Consider the following 18,867-nt stretch of genomic DNA (forward strand, 5'->3'; position numbering starts at 1 on the left):
AGCGATTAGACCAATTGATCGGTAGTTGAATCGGTGAATAAATTCCGGATGATTTTATCTCTCTTTGTTTTGTTTAGAGGTCAAACTAATATATATTTAGTTCTATTGTTTTCATTTTGTGTAGGGGGCAGTGTAATTTTTTTGACAAGAATATAAAGAGGTGAGAGATCACAAAAAAACTTTAGTCATTGACCACACAAACGATAGTTGAAGCTATCTTTTCCAGTAGTGTCTCTTGATGTTGATCTCATCATTTGTAGCTCATCTTGATGTTGATTTTGTCATTTTAACTCCTCTTTTTGTGTTACTCTCCTCTCTGAAATTTTCTCTTAATATTGATATCGTTTTTTTTTTGGTAATTTTTTTTTTTTTTTGGTAATTAACGTTGATATCGTTATTTGTAACTCTTTTTGACATTGATTTTGATATTTCTAACAACTCATTTTATGGTTGATTTAATAGTTTATTTTTAACTTGATGTGGCTTTCCCAATTGAATTGTAATCGAACTATTGGACTGTTGCCCAAAATTGTTACTACCTTCAAGTCTCAATCTAACCAGTTGGTTTAATGTTTATGGTGAAAAAACCATGATGGAAGCTTTGGTTTAAATTTGAAATCAATATTCTCAGGAGGCGTTTGGTTTGGGTAATGTTTGATTACTAAAATAGAAAGATTACCTTGAAGATAGATTACTTAGAAGATTACTGGATATAAATGATTACTATGTTTGATAAAATTTGATAGGTATAAATAATTATTGTGTTTGGTTAAAGGTAATAAAAGATTACTAGTAAATTATTTTACTTAAATGCTTTTGAATATAATTATTTTTAAATATTTTTTATATTATTTGTCATATTAATTAAAAATAAATTTATTTTTATCTCAAAAAATTAATAAATAATAATATAATTATAATAAACTCAAGATTACCTCAGTAATCTTTAAATACCTAAGGTGAAGGTGGTAATCAGATTATCACTTATATTACCTGCTACGTCAGTATTGGTAATAGAAGATTACTGTAATATTTTATTACTGACAAACCAAACAAGGGAATAAAAGATAGATTACCAAGGTAATCATAAAATCCCTCAACCAAACGCACCCTCAAAGTAAAGAGAAGTTCACATTTTATGCTTTAGGTGCAAATTACATCGGAAACACTCTATACTGAATGTTTATTTGAAAAAAAAAAAAGGCTTACGGCCACATGGAAGAATCGAATTTTAATAAAAAAATATATTATATATATAAATTTTAATGTATAATTTAAGTATTCAAATGATGTATTATCATGTTATTAAAAATTATTTTATCTTTAATTTAAAATTATTTAATTATATGATAATATATTATTTATATATTTAAATTATATAAAAAAATATACAAATATAATTTTATTTTTCATTAAATACTAAATACTGTTGGCCTGTCCATTGTCATGACCCGTTTAAATTGTAGGGTCGGGTCGCTCAAACTCACATCACAGGCCCTGTCCTATTTACTACAAAATTTAATAATTTACAGCCGATAAAATGGGACCCAATACCCAAACCATACAACTTCCGTGCCACCAAATTATTGCTTCACTTCTACATTAATTAAGCTTACGTGGCAACAACACGAAGAATCCAATCTAATCCAAGGGCTCCCCCTATTTTGTCTCTTGGGGCAGTCTTGTCTGTAAAATGCGAGACTGAGTCTGACTCACTGCACATCTAATCGAACACATTCACGGATCCTGACGCCATCTCCCTTTTATCGATGAAGACATTAACGGCCACTTTCCTTCTACTTTTATTACTTGCCACGTGGATTTCCTTATTCATTTGGCGGGAATGAAGCAAGCAAGGTGCTTTACGAAGGAAACATGGGAATTGCCGATAGCGTGGAACCCGCCGCCGTCTACATCTGTCAACGGCGCCGTTGAGTCAAAAGGATAAATAAAGTTAGAAAAAGACAATCTTTTGAGCAGGACGTTAAGAAAAATTCCACGTATAATTTCATTTACTAAAACCGATTAATTAAATAGTTTAATAATGATTAGTAAAAATAATTTTAATACATTCTAATAATAATCATAATAGAAATTAGATCCATTATAAGAATTATGGATAAGACTATTCAAAATAGTAATTATGCTAAATTTAATTAAACAGTTTTACCCATTAAAAATCAAAAGATTTCGAGAGAGAAAAATCCACCACTACAGTACAAGTGAATTTAAAAAATTTTACATATTCAGATTACATGACACACCAGGTATTCATGTAAACTTGAACTAATTTAATTCAATAGTGAATTACCTATACTATTATTTTTGCAAATTAGATTGGATTATGCTTTATAGAATTAAACTAATCTTGCTGGAATGATTTTGATACAAAAGATAAAAGTCCAAAGAATGACCTCTTTATAGAAGTGATTCAATTTAGATGACAAGAAATTTTTCATATTGGAGAAGGTAGTGAAGTGGGATCAGCTGAAGATGGCATATCTGGTCCTACCCGGCAACCTTCAAGCATGAACACAATGTCAGCCATTGATGGTGTACCAAGTGGATCAGGGGCTGTGCAAAGAAGCCCCACTTTAACAGCTAACAAGAATTCTTCCCACTCAGATGACTCAGGGTCTAATTCCAGTAGTCCAGGCTCCAGTAATTCAGAAATTTGGCCCTTCTGCAATTGCTTTTTCACCCATTTTACTATATCTTCATCTTGTGTAAACATAACTGGTTTTCTCCCTGTTAGTATCTCTAACAATACAATCCCAAAGCTGTACACATCAGCTTCTTTTGTTGGTTGCCCAGTTGATGCTGCTTCAGGTGACACATAGCCTAAAGAACCAATTTGAGTGTAAGATGTTGAAGCCTCAGCTGGTGTTGCTGCGGTTAACCGGTCTAGGGCAAATTCGGATAAATGAGCTTCAAAATCAGCATCAAAAAGGACATTCTGAGGCTTCACATCTCCATGAACCATGTCAAGTGAATGTAGGAATGCCAGTCCTCGAGCTATGCCAAGGGCAATAAGGTGCCGCATAGGCCAATTTAGTACATGTCCATCTTGATGAGATGCTTCTTGTAGAAGGGTGGCTAAGTTTCCATTAGGCATGTAATCATAAACAAGAAGCCTTACATCTGGTGGTCCTGCATAGTAGCCACGTAGCACAGTTAGGTTTCGATGCTTCACCTTGCCGAGCAATTCAGCTTCCTTACAAAATGTTTGTTCATTAACGGAGCCATTTGGGAGGCGACGGATTGCGAGTGCCATTCCATCTTGAAATGAAGCCTTGAATACAAGACCGTATCTTCCCCTGCTTAGAACATTTTCCTCATCGAATTGCCTTGTAGCGTCCAAAGTCTCTGCATATGTGATCTTGTTATTGAACATGACAAGTTTTGGTCCTCCATTTTCTCCACTTCCACGACCCCTTTCACCTCTTGAGCTTCCATGTGCAGGGCTTGGCTTCTTCTCTCCACTTGCCTTGCCTCTAAGCTTTTTGCGCCAACATAAGAGGCCATAGATGTAGCCACAACAACACAAGACCAAAAAACAAGCTCCAGCTGCAGTGATACAGATCAATATAATCAGCCTCTTCCTTTTTCTCCTTCTGACATTTGCACAATCTCTTTCTAATGGCTTTCCACATAGCCGATGATTCATTTCAAATACAGAAGGATCACTGAACCGAGAACCTAGAATTTTTGGAATCTCACCTTCAAGATTATTCCTAGACAAATTCAAGTACTTCAAGCTAGATACATTAGAAAGATTTGCCGGAATTACTCCACTCAAGTTATTTGCAGAAAGATTTAGCACTGTTAGGTTCGATAACTTTGACAATGAGTCTGGTATGTGGCCTGATAGGTGGTTTACATCCAATGATAAAGAAGCCATAGATGAACAATTAGAGATCTCCATTGGGATTTCACCAGATATATTGTTCTGACCCAAATCAAGCTTCTTCAAATGAGTTAAGTGACAGATATCAATTGGAATATTGCCACTCAAACGATTCAATCGAAGCTCAAGCACTTCAAGACCAGAACAATTACCAAGCTCTGCTGGAATCACCCCAGAAATCCTATTGTGGGACAAGGAGAGAACAGCCAATGATGGAAGGAATCCATAGGTTGCAGGAATCTCACCAGCAAAGGCATTGCTACTGAGATTCAGATATTGCAAACTAACCAAACTGCTAAAGCCTACAGGAACATCCCCAGATAACTTGTTCTCTTCAAGTCTGACGACTTGCAGACTTGGTAACCCAAAAAGCTCAATAGGCAATTCACTAGACAAATTTTGCTTACTCATATCTAAAGTAGACAATTTCATCAGACTCCCAATACTCCCAGGAATCTCTCCAGAAAATCCACAAGCACTAAGATTAAGAACCAGCAAACTCTTCAAGTTTCCCAGATTACCCGGAACCCCCACTAGAAATTTGTTATAACTGAGGTTCAAAGTAGTCAAATTACTCAACCTCATTATCCCTTCCGGTACATTTCCTCTGATATCATTTTCACTCAAATTCAAAGTTTCAAGCTGAGAAAGATTTCCAAAACTCATCGGAATCGAACCGGTAAACATATTCCTTCCCAAAGATACAGTCTTTAACCTCCCTAATCTACCGAAAAAAGCAGGAACTTGACCAGAAAACCGATTTCCTTCAAGATCAACAACCCGTAACAAGCTACATTTTGAAATCTGATCAGGAACTAACCCATTTAGAGAATTGTTGGCCACTCTAAACTCCTCTAACTTCACAAGATTACCAATGCCAACCGGCAGATTCCCAGAAAAGAAATTTCCAGAAAGATCCAACACTCTTAGAGTAGTCACAGAAGTCAACCAAGATGGGAACACGCCACGTATGCGATTAGTTTGAAGCTCCAAAACCTCCAAACCACTAACACATTTTCCATTTTGCGGCTCAACAACACCCGTGAAGGCATTAAACCCCAACTGAACAATCTTTAATGAAGAGAAATTACCCCAAACACTGCAATAAACACTTGAAGGAACCGTACCCGAGAGTTCATTTCGCGACAAAGAAAGCACTTGAAGCGTAGAAATCGCCCCAATAGTCCCCGGAACCAAACCTTTAAGCGCGTTATCTTCAACGCTTAAATGTTTAAGCGAAGAACAGTTTGATATGGCCGAAGGCAGAGTACCGTACAAGTCATTACTGTCCAGCCACAAATACTCAAGCTCTTGAAGTTGACCAACACTCGCCGGGACTTCACCGGAAAATAAATTATAAGAAAAATTAATGAGCTGAAGCTGAGATTTTGACGAGAAATTCCCCGGTATTGCACCTGTAAATGTGTTTGACGATAAATCCAGATACCGGAGAGAAGGTGAAATATTACCAGGGATTCTCCCGGAGAGGAGATTGTGAGCTACATTGAGAACTTGCAAATTCGCAAGGTTAAAAATGGCGGGTGGGAGAGTACCGGAGAGTGAGTTATAGTGCAAGTAGACAGCACGTAAGAGAGAGCATTGAGAAAGAGAAGTGGGTACTGAGCCATTGAAGTTGTTAGAATGGAGGCTTAATTTGCGCAACTCAAGTAAGTTAGCAAGTTGATCAGTGAGCTGTCCAGTGAGTTGGAGGCGAGGCAAACGAACCTCGCGAACTCGTTTGTTATAACAAACAATGCCGTGCCAGTCACAGGGAGCGGACGGCGTGGTGGGGTCCCAGCCGTCAAGTGCACCAAGAGGGTCCCTCAGGTTGCGCTTGAAGGAAGTCAAGGCCTGTATCTCCGATGAAACCAATGAGCTGGGCTGAGAGTAGACAAGAACAAAAGCTGTAGAAGTGAAGTGGGTTAGTAAGAGGAAGAAAAAAATAGCCGTTAATGTTGCCATGGAAGTGGATGAAGAGTGAAGAAAATGGTTGTTAAGAGAGGAAGAAGAAGTAATGGTGGTGGTGGGGTTTGAGGAGGAGCGTGTGTCAGTGGAAGCGGGATAAAAGAAAGAGGAGAGTGCTTGAGAGAAACGACGCCGTTTATAACGCCACAAATGTGCTCCTTTTTGTGCTAAAAATGGAGTTCGCTTTCTCTTTCTATCTTTGACTGTGCAATTGGATTGGTCTGGCTCCTTGGATGCAGAATTTCTTCCCACTCCCCCCGAAAAAGGTGCACAGGGAAATTTTCTAATAACGAAATAACCATTTCCCAACCAAATTTTGCCTTGTTTTTTCCAATAAAATACCTACACCGGGTAGCCCGAGTGGGAGACGGGTATCCAAAGACCAGAATATAAATTCGAAACGATACATGAAATATTAAAATTAAATTTTTAATTAATATTAAAAAAGGAAAGTCGACTCAATATTGATATTAGTATTCTCACTGAGACATTATTTACACTATTAATAACTTCCAACAATATTACATTTAAATTCAAATTAAATATTATATCTTTAATTGATTTTATGATTTAATTTGGATTAAATCAATTTTAATGGCATCAATATAGCTATTCATATTTAAACAAAAGAAAGGGTGGATCACCTCCTCAATTTTGGCACCAATCACAGGAGCAGAATCCCCAAAATTATAAATCATGTCAGCCCAAAAAAATAAAATAATATTTTAAAATTTTTAAAATGTATATAATATGACAAATCAATCCTATAAATATGCTGATTATCCCGTTAAAGACTCGAAGACATGACCCAAAGAGCCACAACTCGGGCCTCGGCATGCTGCGGGCTTTAGGCACGGCAGCTACCCTACCTTTTTTAACATTCTTCAACTATTGGTTCAAGATAAAATTTCTCATTTGTATGTTTCTAAACATGCAGATTCAGTTAATTTTACGGGCTAGCTTCTAAAATCCAAGAAGTTAATTTTCATTGAACAAAGGAATTCATGCAATTGCAGACATTTCATATTTCCTTGTTTGCTGCTAAAATTTATCTTCTTAAAGTTTTAGTTTGTAACTGTGCAGGGTCCTCCAGGGATGAAGATTCTGGGGAGGAATTACCTAGAATGAATGCAAGGATAGCAGAAGATTTAGTTCGCAAGTGGCAGAAAATAAAATCTCAGGCCTTTGGACCTAATCATCCTGAGGTAAGAAACTTGCAGTTATAATTTTGTTTTGTAATTGTTTCAACGAGTGCACTCATGTTGTGATATGAACTTTCACCTGCATAGTGGCATTTGTGGAAATGTATTGAAATTGCATTTATTCCTTCTTTTTAACGATGATCCCATCTTCTGGGAGAAATTATTTTTTACATCAAGTGGACACTTCATTGGACTATATTATATTGTTTTCTGTTTCCATCTGCTTTTTATAATGAGCCCATCTTCTAGGCTACTATATGCTGTTGTGTTAATTACTGATAGAAATCTTGATATATGAAGTGTTTCTGAAATCTTCTGATCGACCACCGTAACCATATAATGTAAAATCATTCATGTTTAAAATTTTCCTGACACTAAAAGAAACTGCCAGGTTTTGGGTGGTCAGATGTTAAAGATATGGGCAGATCGTGCAGCTGAAATCGCAGAACTAGGTTGGGTATATGATTGAACCTGACCATTGACAGCGTGACTCTTTCACAAGATGGGAAACATACCTGGGTGGAAGCAACTGTAGAAGAGTCTGCCAACCTAACAGACACAATTCATCCAGAGAAGAACAGTGATTCAAAAATCACAACCTACACAACCAGGTATGAAATGTCGTCTTCGAATTCAGGATGGAGAATCACCGAAGGATCTAAGATCATTTATAAGTAATGTATGTTGCCATATGGTAATGCCATCTTTTCATTTTGTCATCTTGTATATGAAAGTGGTATTAGTTGATAATTTCTTGAGTAATGGGAGGGAGTTACATTTAGGGTTGGACCGAGCTAAGTTGGGTTGGACTCGAACGCTAGCTGGACTTGGTTGAGATTGGTTTGAGTTTATATGGATCAATCTTGAGTTGATCTCAAGAGTTCCAAGCTTGATTGGGAACTTAGCCGAACTTGAGCTATAGGTCGTTTGGCTCAATCTAACTAGCGAGCCAATTATTCAACTCTAATCAATATGAACTTGGCTAATAACTCAAATCAAGCGGAGCTGAAGAATCATCAAAACATTTAACATCTTCCAAGGATAATGCTTAGATTGTGTATTTGTTTACCTTCTCTTCTTGTATATAATAATAATAAGAACAATAATAATAATAAAATTAAGCTTCAATCCAAAACCGACAACAGCTCACAAATTCCCAAATTTATTTGATTTAATATAATGTGGCTGACAAAAATATATCAAATTAACAAACTAAGGTCAGCTAGCAAGTGTTCCAATTTACAGTAAACGGAAAAATGACAATGCAGGTCAAATATGGCAGATGGAGACACCAAAAAATTAGCATATATGCCGGATGTAACATTCCGGTGCTATACTCCAGTTTACTAATCAATTATGTTTCTTGATAGTTGAAGAACATATAAACTATTTAATCAAATTTTAATTATTTTTTATAAACGATGTAATATATTTATACAATTTTGATATCTTTGTCATGTCCATATGAAATTTGAATAGTGTTATTACATGGTATCTCTTTATCTCTGACAAATTTAAAGTAATAGAGAAGGAGACCTGCCAAGTAGAGAAGCAGAAGACTTGGTATGTCTCCAACTGAATGATCTTGTGTTCATGGATCCGGGTGCGGCTAAGAAGCTGAGTCCAAACACTTCCTTGGGAGCAAGGCCTGAGTTTAAAAATCCCACCAATTCTGCAACAAGAGCAGCACTTTCTTGTATATGATTCATGTCTTTTGTATCTGTCCATATACGGCGTGCTAACTGTAAACTTCTCTGCTTTGTGTTCAATGCAATACCCCATTTCTGGTATAGTTCCTGTCTCTCTTTTCTCAAGAACTTCTGATGAATTTGCTTGCTTAATGCTTCTCTCTCCCGATATAGAGCCTTCAAACTATTGCAGCATAAATCGACTTTCAATCAATGTTTACTAAACAAAATAGAAGTAGTTAACAATTCTTAACATCCTAATCCGATAGCTTAATTCATTGTTAAGTTATTGTTCGTTTGAACACAAAATCCATCATAATATTTTTGTTTTTAGGTTTTATAATCCAAAATGTGTCTAAATAATTTAGGATAAGTGATGTGAGATGCATATCTTATATCTCTTTGTTTTTAGACTTTACAACTCAAATCACGTTTAGAATAAACGATGTGAAATACACACCTAATATTTATTTTGTGATTTGTTAATATAAGATTTACGTAACACTATTACATTGAACCCCTAAAATATTACATTCACCTATATCATTCGTGTTCAATAGAATGAACCACTATCGTTCGTTTGAACACAATATGTCATAGTTTTGTTTTTTAGGTTTTAGTTTTACAATCTAAAATGCTTTTAGACAATTTAGGAATTCAAAAACTCTTTAATTAGTTTTGTCGTATTATCCTCAAATAATGTGGGTTGCATTTTCAATATATGTATTGTGTTTTATTGATTTGAAATTTGCCTTGGTGATACACAATTTGTATTATATAAATAAACATGATTAAGGACGCACCTTGCATTTAAACTCTCTTTGCTGACAGTACCGCTCTTAAGAAAGGATAGCCTTCTGAGCTCCACCTCCATGTACACAGAATCAGATGGATCACCTTTGAAAAGCAGGTAGAAGCAAGTTCTGTGTACCAATGGTACTTTGCATGCATCCCAAAGTTCAATTATCTCTTCTCTCCTGCTCTCAAATTCTACTGACCAAGAAGAAACTTGATTCAATCCAGCGTCCTTTATATTGTTCATCACTGCTTTGTGAACCTATCACACAATTATTCCCAAGTGCTATTAAGGCCCAAAAGAAAAAATAATAATAACAGCTAAAAACCAATGGTATGGTGTCACTAAAAGCCTAGAAACTAGAACATGGTATTGTTATTTAGTGCTGGCAGTTATATAACAGCATTTATTTTCTCACATGAGTTCATTTATCAGGAATCTATAAAACGAACATGAAAATCAAGAAAATTAAAGAGTGTTAAATGGAAACAGCTAGAGATGGAGCAAGGTGAAGTGTTGGTAGTTCTTACCAGGTCACTGTGTCCCGGAACTAAGCTGAAAATGCTGGAATCTTCTATTTCTGACTCTCTCAGGCTCGGTGATAGAATGGAAGCGCTATTAAAAGAAGGCGTGTTCTCACTATGTTCATAACAACTAGTGGTATCGTCTGCATCTGACTCTTTAAATGAATCCACCGAAGCTCCACTAATGGAAATTTGATAATCTTTCCTGGAAAAATTTCCAGACTTGGCAGCATACTTAATTTCAGAAAGCCTTCGGTAAAAGCCTCCAGTTCTTCCAGCGAAGTTTACTTCAGTCCAGTTAGGCCGTGTATTCTCACTGTGTTCAGCCTTCCCAAACTCCAGGGAAAATGGATTTGACATGACAATGGCTCTGCAACTTGCGCTTCTATTTATTTTTGCGCTTCTGGAGCTATCCATATCTGCAACAGAAGAAGGAGTTTGTTCCTGAGGGTATAAATTGACAAGATAATGGATGGTTCTTTGCAGCTCCTGAATTTTTTGCTTCAAAGCATCACAAGTAGGATCTTTACTTGTGGGGCTTGAGTCCTTATCTTTCTTATGAGCGGATGATACAGCAACTTCACCTTTCCCTTCTTGTTCAGTACCACCCTGTAAGGACAAAGACGATAATGCATCCTCATCTGTGGCTTCGGTCTCAGATAATCTCCCTTCTTTTCCTCCAGGACCCAGTGAGAACCCTTTACCTTCTATCTTCTCATTAATGCTTGATTGTAGCAAATTCTCAATCCTCAATTCCGCAAGATCACGCTGCCGAGTCAATTCTTGGATATCTTTTTCCATCTGTTCTATAATCAGCTCTTTCTCTTTCAGCAATGAATTGGAATCATAAGTCCCTGAAGTTGATCCTAGCTTCTTCATCTCACTTTCCAATCTAGCCAATTCTCTTTGTAACTGCTTTACTAATGCCTTATCGGACATCACCACATTGACCCGTGCATTAGTAGATATTTCTTTAGCACAGGAAGCAAACAAAAGGGTATTTCTTGATTGCTCAAGTTGACTGCGAGCAGGGCTCATAGTGCAAATGATAGCAGTTCTGGCATTGCCTCCTAGGGAATTTTGCAGTATTCGTGTCAGCTTAGAGTCTCTATATGGTATGTGCGCGTTCCTTCCCTTGCTACATCCAATCATGGGAATAAGTTGTTCAGAAACAATGACAACTAAATTGATAAGAACAAACAGAGCCAAATGAAAGAATAAGAAAACAAGTTCTTAGCAAGAACAATCAAAAGGTGAGTTGTAGTTTACAAGCGAAAGTAAATACAAGCATAAGGCTGGATCCAATCCGAGCTGGTTCAGATCGAATCCATGGTTTATACCAAACAAGTCGATTTTGAACTATAACTCCAATTCGATAGTTTGACTCGAAATTGACTTGTTTGTTTATTTAATGATTCACCTTACCAACGATTCTTTGGTAACACTATACACCAACTTGAACGAGCTCAAGCTTCAACTCTAGCTCAATTACCTCATCTATTTTCCTCCCTTCCAAGTGGTAACTCATGGCCAGTCAATCAAAACGGTTGCATATACAAATCAATAGCCCAATATCAACCCTAACCATGACATTCAGTAATGTGCCATCAGAAAATTCTCTACACCACTGTCAGCATGTAAGGACAAGACATCATGAATGAGGCCTGGAATTTGGTTTTGATTCACAAGTTCAGGAACTATAAATCAAATTGAGAGTACAATGCATCCATCAAGACCACCTAAAAGTAAAATGTTTTGCAACTTCAATACAAGAAATTCAAGTCTGATGCCGAAGCAAGCACTAAGTTTTCTAAGGCCAATGAAAATTTTCACTACCAAAATTTTTCAACCTTGATGCGCGAACTACTTTTCCCAGTGTCAACAAGCTGCGATTAATGTGGGAGCCTTCTTTCAATCTCACACCAGCAGATTGTGCCTGAGAAGCACGCTCGCTGCCCGCAAGATCAACAAAACTCTGCCCAAAGAAGACAAATTAAGTTTCCTACTTTAAAACCTGGCAGAGTCTTCATAGGAAATCTCATTAAAAAATAGTTCCAAGGAGAACAATCATATCATACCACAGTTGCTGTTAAAGTGCTTGATTTGTCAGCGCCTATATATTCACGAGCAGAACTTTCAGTTGTCTGCAAGAATCCAACAAGTGGTAGAATAAAGTGTAAGACAAGAGCTTAAGCAAGAAAGAGATTTGCTACTTATTTGTACGCCATACGTACCAAGCGCAAAATTTGATGGGATCTAGAGCTAGTTTCATTTAGAGAGGTCTCTCCTATCTGCCGTTGAGCTGCAAGAATTCAGCAAAAAGTGAACATATACTGCCATCTGTGTAACATTTGTAACAGATCATTCTTAACATTTTGGTCCGATTACTCAATCCATTATCAAGATATTGCCGGCTTTGGATACAGTTTTGCTTCTAGGATTTGCAACCTAAAACATATCTTGAAACATCCCAAAAGATGTAAAATGCCCGTACAAAAGCAGCATTTCTTATGTGCCTTGTCGATGTGATTTGTTGAAAAAAACTAAATTTTTTGAGTGCCAATAATAGTGACCTTACCTTCACAGATAGCAAGGAGCTCCTGGAGATGGCTCTTGTCTCTCAATGTCTCCTCAGTGAGTCTCTCAACGACAGTCCCTCTCTGTTGAAGTCACAGTGTTACTAAAGGTGTCTGTGCCCTTCAAAATAAATTTACACCAAAGCAACATTTTGGCCAGATGAAAATTTCTTTAAAACAAAGAAATCACCTCTGGATCATCTAGGAGTCTAAGTGGACTAGTATCTGAGATGAGGAGGTCTCTGACTGCTTCATTGTAAATCTCCATTGCAGAAAATTTCAACACAAATTCTCTTTCCTTATGCTGAAATATATAAATAGAAATAGAAATGCTCATCTCCATGCTGGCGTCAAAAGGATTGTATTTATGATCAACTGACAGAATCGGTTGAATATTCACTCTACCTTTTCAATGTAATCGTATATATCTGATACAGCATAATCAGTAATGCCACGCATTGTATATGTCTTTCCACTGCTTGTTTGACCATATGCAAAAATACTTGCTGGATATATACACATACATACATACATATATATGTTTCGAAATATTATTACAAGAGAATTTGGTAATGAAATATCAACAGATAGAAAACAGAATAAGACATAAATTTACTCACAGTTAATGCCACTGACTACTGAAAGGCTAACTTCTTTTGCTCCCTCTTCATACACCTCCTTTGTGGGGGAGTCGTATCCAAATACTCTGTCTATTCCCAATATATTGACCAGAAACAAAAAGAGAAGATAAAATAGGAAAAAGAATAGTTATAAGATTATTATTTAGCCAGAAACACGAAGCAATTCAATAAATATTCAATTGTCTAGTCATTGGAGCTAATTTAACCAGAAAGTCCTGTGGGGGATGATGCCATGGACCTGACTTGAAGTCCTGATACGAGATTAAACAACTTTTCTTAACTGCGTAGAGTCAGTATTTTCCAACTTTATGATCATGACTTGAATCGTGAAATCTCAGTGTAACACATCTGCACAATTCCCATATAGAAAAACATGGAAGAGATGTTGGGTATATACATCCCACATGGCTTGGAAATGATAACCAAAGATTAACCAATCGATTTTGTGTCAAATGCAGACAATACGGACCCAAAATTACATTAGGAAAGCTTTAAGAATGAGAAGAGGAAAGGAAGTTTCAAGTATGGTTGGCAACCACAAGAAAGACCAATTCCCCAAGTGTTTAAAAATTTAGAGAATTCTAATAATTGAACCCCGAACCTCTCTAAACTTTCTATAATAAAAGGCTTGTAGAACAATGAGAAATTTCTTGAGGGCCAAGGCTAGAAACACAAAAAAGCTATGAAATGGAGAATATAGGATTAGCTTACCAAAAGCGTAGGCTGTTGGGAACATAGACCGTTCTGGCAAGGTGTTCTTGAAGATGATGGTGTCCTTGTTAATGCATTCCCAGTCTGAAACATCATTGAATGCAATTTCTTTGTCGTTCAAAGGCCTTAATCTAACCAGAACTTTAATCTTCTCTTGTTGGCCGCTGGGTAGAGACAGATCCTGAGTTTCCCCACTAATTAGCTCCTCCGCACCCATCAGCCTCTCAGCTCCTCCTCTTTTCTTTTACAATTCAACTAACACTTCAATTACAAACTTCAGATTATAGTTTCCTCCCCCAAAAAATGTGATCCTGCTTGTCCCCTTTGATGAACTTTTGTGACTCAGGACTCCAACGCAGTTGCTATGAAATAGAATTTTCTATCAAATAAAAAAAGAAATTAAATATTGATGAGAAATGAGTCAGTGGAGGAAAATTAACCCAGTAAAAAGAAAGATGAAGAACAAAAATGTCGGGGAAATGAGTTAGAAATAAGGCCGAAAAATCGGAGGAAAATCACTGATAGCAGTAATCTATCTTTGTCTTTTTTGAGAATGAGGAAAGGAAAATGTCTGCATGTCTCATTATGGCTTGGAAATGTAACGACCCTTGAATCATAACCGCCAAAAATAACTAACTAATTGCTAATTTACTAATACGATATTCTCCGCACTAATAAACTTGGATCTTCGTAACGGATTAAGATGGGCCTGCCTTATGTGCGGCTCGATTTACATAGTTTGAACCATATGGTCCATATCCATATCCAGGTGAACCACATCCTATCCTTACGAGATTAAAGGGCTGGACATCAATCTTCGGAAACGGATTTTTAAAGCTTACTAGGTACCCTTTGATGATTGAACTCAAATTGATCAAGTAAACTTAGAAATGAGTTGAGCTTAATTCAAATAGGTTAACCCAAGTTTAACTTAAGTGAATAATGAATCACTTAAGTTTTTCAAATTATATTAAAAGAAAGTTTAAAGCTCGGCTTGGGTGGGAAAAATTGGAGCTCACAGCTTAACCTGCATTTATGACCCTTTAATTTGGCTTCAATTTATAACTCTAATTTGACATATAAAATGAAATATTAAAACAATATATTTTCCATTATTAAAACAAAATGTCAATTAGACAATTACTCAACTCGTCATAGTCTGAATTATGAGTTAAATTCAAATCGATTTGATTATAATTTGAGCTCGATTCATATAAACTCAACTTTGTTCAATGTTTAAATATTTGAGTCAAAACTTATTTGATTCAGATTTAACTTTAAAATAAATTAAATTTAAACTTATTTAAATATTTGAATTTAAATAATTTAAATTAAATTATTTTTAATAAAATTTAAACATCATTCATTTATTTTAAACTTAATTTAACTTTGTTCAGGGCCTATTAGAACTGAGACTACCCTAATGATGACAAGTAAAACTAAATCTACAAAATTTTGAGTTTCAAATTAAATAACCAAATAATATATATCCAATTACAATTGACATTGCTAAATGATGACACCCACAGACGACAGCTGGCAAAGCAAGCTGAGAGAGAGCACTGCTGTATCGTGGGGGCTACACCATTCATACAACAAACAAGACAAAAAACCTTTATTGATAAATAATAATTTAAAAATAAAAAAATAAAAGTAAAGAGAGTCTCTTCCCTTCGCCTACTGCGGCCTTTACCTTTGCTCTCTTTCCTTTTCTCTTCAGATCCAATGAAACCCTGAAATTGGCCCCCCAGATAAACCCATTTGTAACCAACCTTCATCATTATCTTCAAATATTTTTTCATTCCAAACGTCAAATGAATCTGACCCTTTGGATTTTGACAGCTATTATCTTTTCTTGATTTCTCGTCCATTCAAATCCTCAGTCGCTTTCTTTTTTATTTTCCCTTATCTATTCCACTTCTTCAAACCCTAACAGGATTTTTTTTTTTTGAAAAAAAAATCGAAATGGCTACCAGAGGGAGCAGATCAGAGAAGGTAAAGAGAATTTTTCAACAATTTGATGCGAACCGCGACGGTGGTCTTAACAGAGAAGAAATGGCTGCTTTAGTGGTGGCCGTAAACCCTAGAGTTAAATTCAGCGACGAACAGATCAACGCGATCCTCGACGAAGTGTTTCGTACTTACGGCGAGTTCATTGACGGTGAGAAAGGGTTAACCTTTGATGGGCTGTTACGGACCTACGATGACGGTGCTGGTGACGTGGACCGAGATTTCGATGCATTAGGGCTGGAGCTGATTTTAGACGAAAACAAAGGGGTTTCAATGGCATCTGAAGCTTCTTCGTCGTCAATTGTTGATGAAAGGGCAATTGAGTCTCAAAAGATACAGAGAACTGCAGCTTGGGCGGTTTCCCCAAATCACGGTATTGTGTTCGATGACACGTGGAAAATTGTGGATGATTTGGAGATTTTGGTGAAGAGATTGAAAGCTAAGCAAGCGAAAGATGGGAAGTTTAAAGGGGAAAATTTTGATGCGTATTCAGACCCAGGTTGGTCAAGAGAATTGGGACCTTCTGCTGAATTATCAGAGAAAAGGGTATTCTGGGAAGAGTCGGGACATGACTACGCGGTTTTTGTTAAGGAATTGGGGGTTTTAAGAAATAGAGCAGATGGGGCTAGGTCGAGAGAGGAAGCTTTTGATGGGCATATGGCCATTGGTAGGGTTTTGTATGAGCACCAGTTGTTTAAAGAGGCATTAGTGAGTTTTAAAAGGGCTTGTGAGTTGCAACCGATGGATGTTAGGCCACATTTTAGAGCTGGGAATTGCTTGTATGTCCTTGGCAAGTATATAGAGGCTAAGGAGGAGTTTTTATTGGCCATGGAGGCTGCTGAGTCGGGCGGGAATCAATGGGCGCACTTGCTGCCTCAAATTTATGTCAATCTTGGGATTGCGCTTGAAGGGGAAGGTATGGTTTTAAGTGCTTGTGAATATTATAGAGAAGCTGCAATTCTTTGCCCAACCCATTTTAGAGCCTTGAAGCTTTTGGGTAGTGCACTTTTTGGGGTGGGGGAGTACAGGGCTGCCGTTAAGGCATTAGAAGAGGCTATTTTTATGAAACCTGACTATGCTGATGCCCATTGTGACTTAGCTTCAGCTTTGCATGCAATGGGCGAGGATGAGAGGGCAATCGAGGTGTTTCAGAAAGCTATAGATTTGAAACCTGGTCATGTAGATGCTTTGTATAATTTGGGTGGGCTTTATATGGACTTGGGTAGGTTTCAGAGAGCTTCTGAGATGTATACTAGGGTTTTAGCTGTATGGCCAAACCATTGGCGTGCACAACTCAATAAGGCCGTTTCATTGTTGGGGGCTGGAGAAACTGAGGAAGCAAAGAAAGCTTTGAAAGAAGCTTTGAAAATGACAAACAGGGTTGAATTGCATGATGCCATATCTCATTTGAAGCAGTTACAGAAAAAGAAAACAAAGAATAATGGAGGTACAAATGGCGAAGGGACTTTTGTTGTCATAGAACCCTCAAAATTTAAGACAATTGGCGATAGGACTACAGTCAGGCAGGACTTAGCTACTGCTCTTCAAATTAGGGCTTTCCAGAAAATTACAAGGTTGAGCCGTTGTGACGTGGAGCTTCTGAAGAAAGAAATGAATGAAAATGATATTCCAGTGTCTTACTCTGGAAGTGGTGGTCCCCAGAAATCCATACGTAAACCTAACTTGGAGGAAATTCTCCGCAGGTTTCTTAGTTTCCTAAAGCCTGAAACTTTCCAAGGAGCTGTCAAAGCAATAAATGAGAGGATCCTCTCTATCTTGGATGAAACAGGCTCAGGTAGGGTGGACTTAGGCATGTTTTATGCTATTCTTGCTCCCATTTGTGGTGGTTCTCCAGAAAAGCGTAAACGAGTAGCCTTTGATGCACTTCGGTGGCGTCCTGTGAATGAAGGCAGTACTCAGATTAAAAAGGTCGATGTTGTTAGATACATTAAATTACTGAGGGCTATTTATGTACCTTCTCAAGGTGAAAGTGAACTGATGGAAGTCCATGGAGAAGCAGATTTTACATTAGTTTCTTTCACTGAGTTTCTTGTCATGTTTGATGATCCCGATTGGGGATTTGGCATCATGAGTACCCTGTTGAAGCTTGAAACTGGAGATAGGATTCGCCACAGACGTCATGCTTGTTCAGTTTGTCGGTACCCAATTATTGGTTCTCGGTTCAAGGAGATGAAATGTCATTTTAGTTTATGTAATCATTGCTACAGTGAGGGGAAGGTGCCACCCACTTTTAAGCAGGACGAGTACAAATTCAAAGAGTATGGAAGTGAGTCTGAGGCAATGAAAGATAAGTGTATGTGTTTTACATTGCAATCCCATAAAGATCCATAGCTAGTTGACTGCAAGCTTTTTTTTTTTTTTTTGTCAATCTTGTATTATTCTATGTGCTGTTTAGTTGCTTGGTGTGTCACATAGAGCTCATGAATGTGTTAAAATGTATGCATATCCTTGTATGATAAATCCGTTTAACCAATGGCTACGATATTCTTGTTTCAATGACACTGGTGGTAGTAATTCTTTTGTTTGTATTTTAATTACTTAAGATGGTGTATATTTCCTAATTCATTTTTGTAATCACCTGCAAAATTTCCCAGTTTATTGCAGTTTTATTTTTATGAGTTATTAGTGCCTTTTCAGTTTATTTATAGTGTGACATTTACATGTTAAATAGCCTGATACTTTAAAAATTGTCTATTTTTGTCCGTTTCTTTGAGATACAAGGAGTCTAATTTCGATGATGTTACGAAGTCTGTGTTTTTGCATTTTACTCAACATAATGGAAGGTATTGCTAATTTGCTATGCCTCTCATCATCATCATCATCATG

At 36.9% G+C, this 18,867-nt stretch overlaps 3 protein-coding genes across 3 annotated transcripts; 1 reads left to right on the top strand and 2 right to left on the bottom strand.

The window, feature by feature from the left end:
- Window positions 1-2,342: 2,342 nt before the first annotated feature.
- LOC123203074 (probable LRR receptor-like serine/threonine-protein kinase At4g36180) lies at window positions 2,343-5,929 on the bottom strand. The gene has a single exon (XM_044619244.1). The coding sequence runs from the start codon at window positions 5,867-5,869 to the stop codon at window positions 2,456-2,458; it is 3,414 nt and encodes a 1,137-aa protein (XP_044475179.1). The 5' UTR covers window positions 5,870-5,929; the 3' UTR covers window positions 2,343-2,455.
- Window positions 5,930-8,579: 2,650 nt separating this feature from the next.
- On the bottom strand, window positions 8,580-14,333 carry LOC123202930 (kinesin-like protein KIN-7C). Its single transcript, XM_044619073.1, has 11 exons — window positions 14,011-14,333; window positions 13,279-13,368; window positions 13,064-13,164; window positions 12,849-12,962; window positions 12,661-12,742; window positions 12,317-12,384; window positions 12,161-12,226; window positions 11,933-12,057; window positions 10,089-11,220; window positions 9,566-9,819; window positions 8,580-8,946 (listed from the first exon to the last, which is right to left on the bottom strand). Exons 1-11 carry the CDS (start codon window positions 14,225-14,227, stop codon window positions 8,589-8,591), a joined length of 2,607 nt encoding a protein of 868 aa, XP_044475008.1. The 5' UTR covers window positions 14,228-14,333; the 3' UTR covers window positions 8,580-8,588.
- A 1,332-nt stretch (window positions 14,334-15,665) lies between these two features.
- Window positions 15,666-18,537, top strand: LOC123203754 (uncharacterized TPR repeat-containing protein At1g05150-like). The gene has a single exon (XM_044620223.1). It carries the CDS (start codon window positions 15,976-15,978, stop codon window positions 18,370-18,372), a length of 2,397 nt encoding a protein of 798 aa, XP_044476158.1. The 5' UTR covers window positions 15,666-15,975; the 3' UTR covers window positions 18,373-18,537.
- The last annotated feature ends 330 nt before the right edge of the window (window positions 18,538-18,867 follow it).

Source organism: Mangifera indica, chromosome 19 (assembly GCF_011075055.1).
Source record: "Mangifera indica cultivar Alphonso chromosome 19, CATAS_Mindica_2.1, whole genome shotgun sequence".
NCBI classification, from domain to species: Eukaryota; Viridiplantae; Streptophyta; class Magnoliopsida; order Sapindales; family Anacardiaceae; genus Mangifera; species Mangifera indica.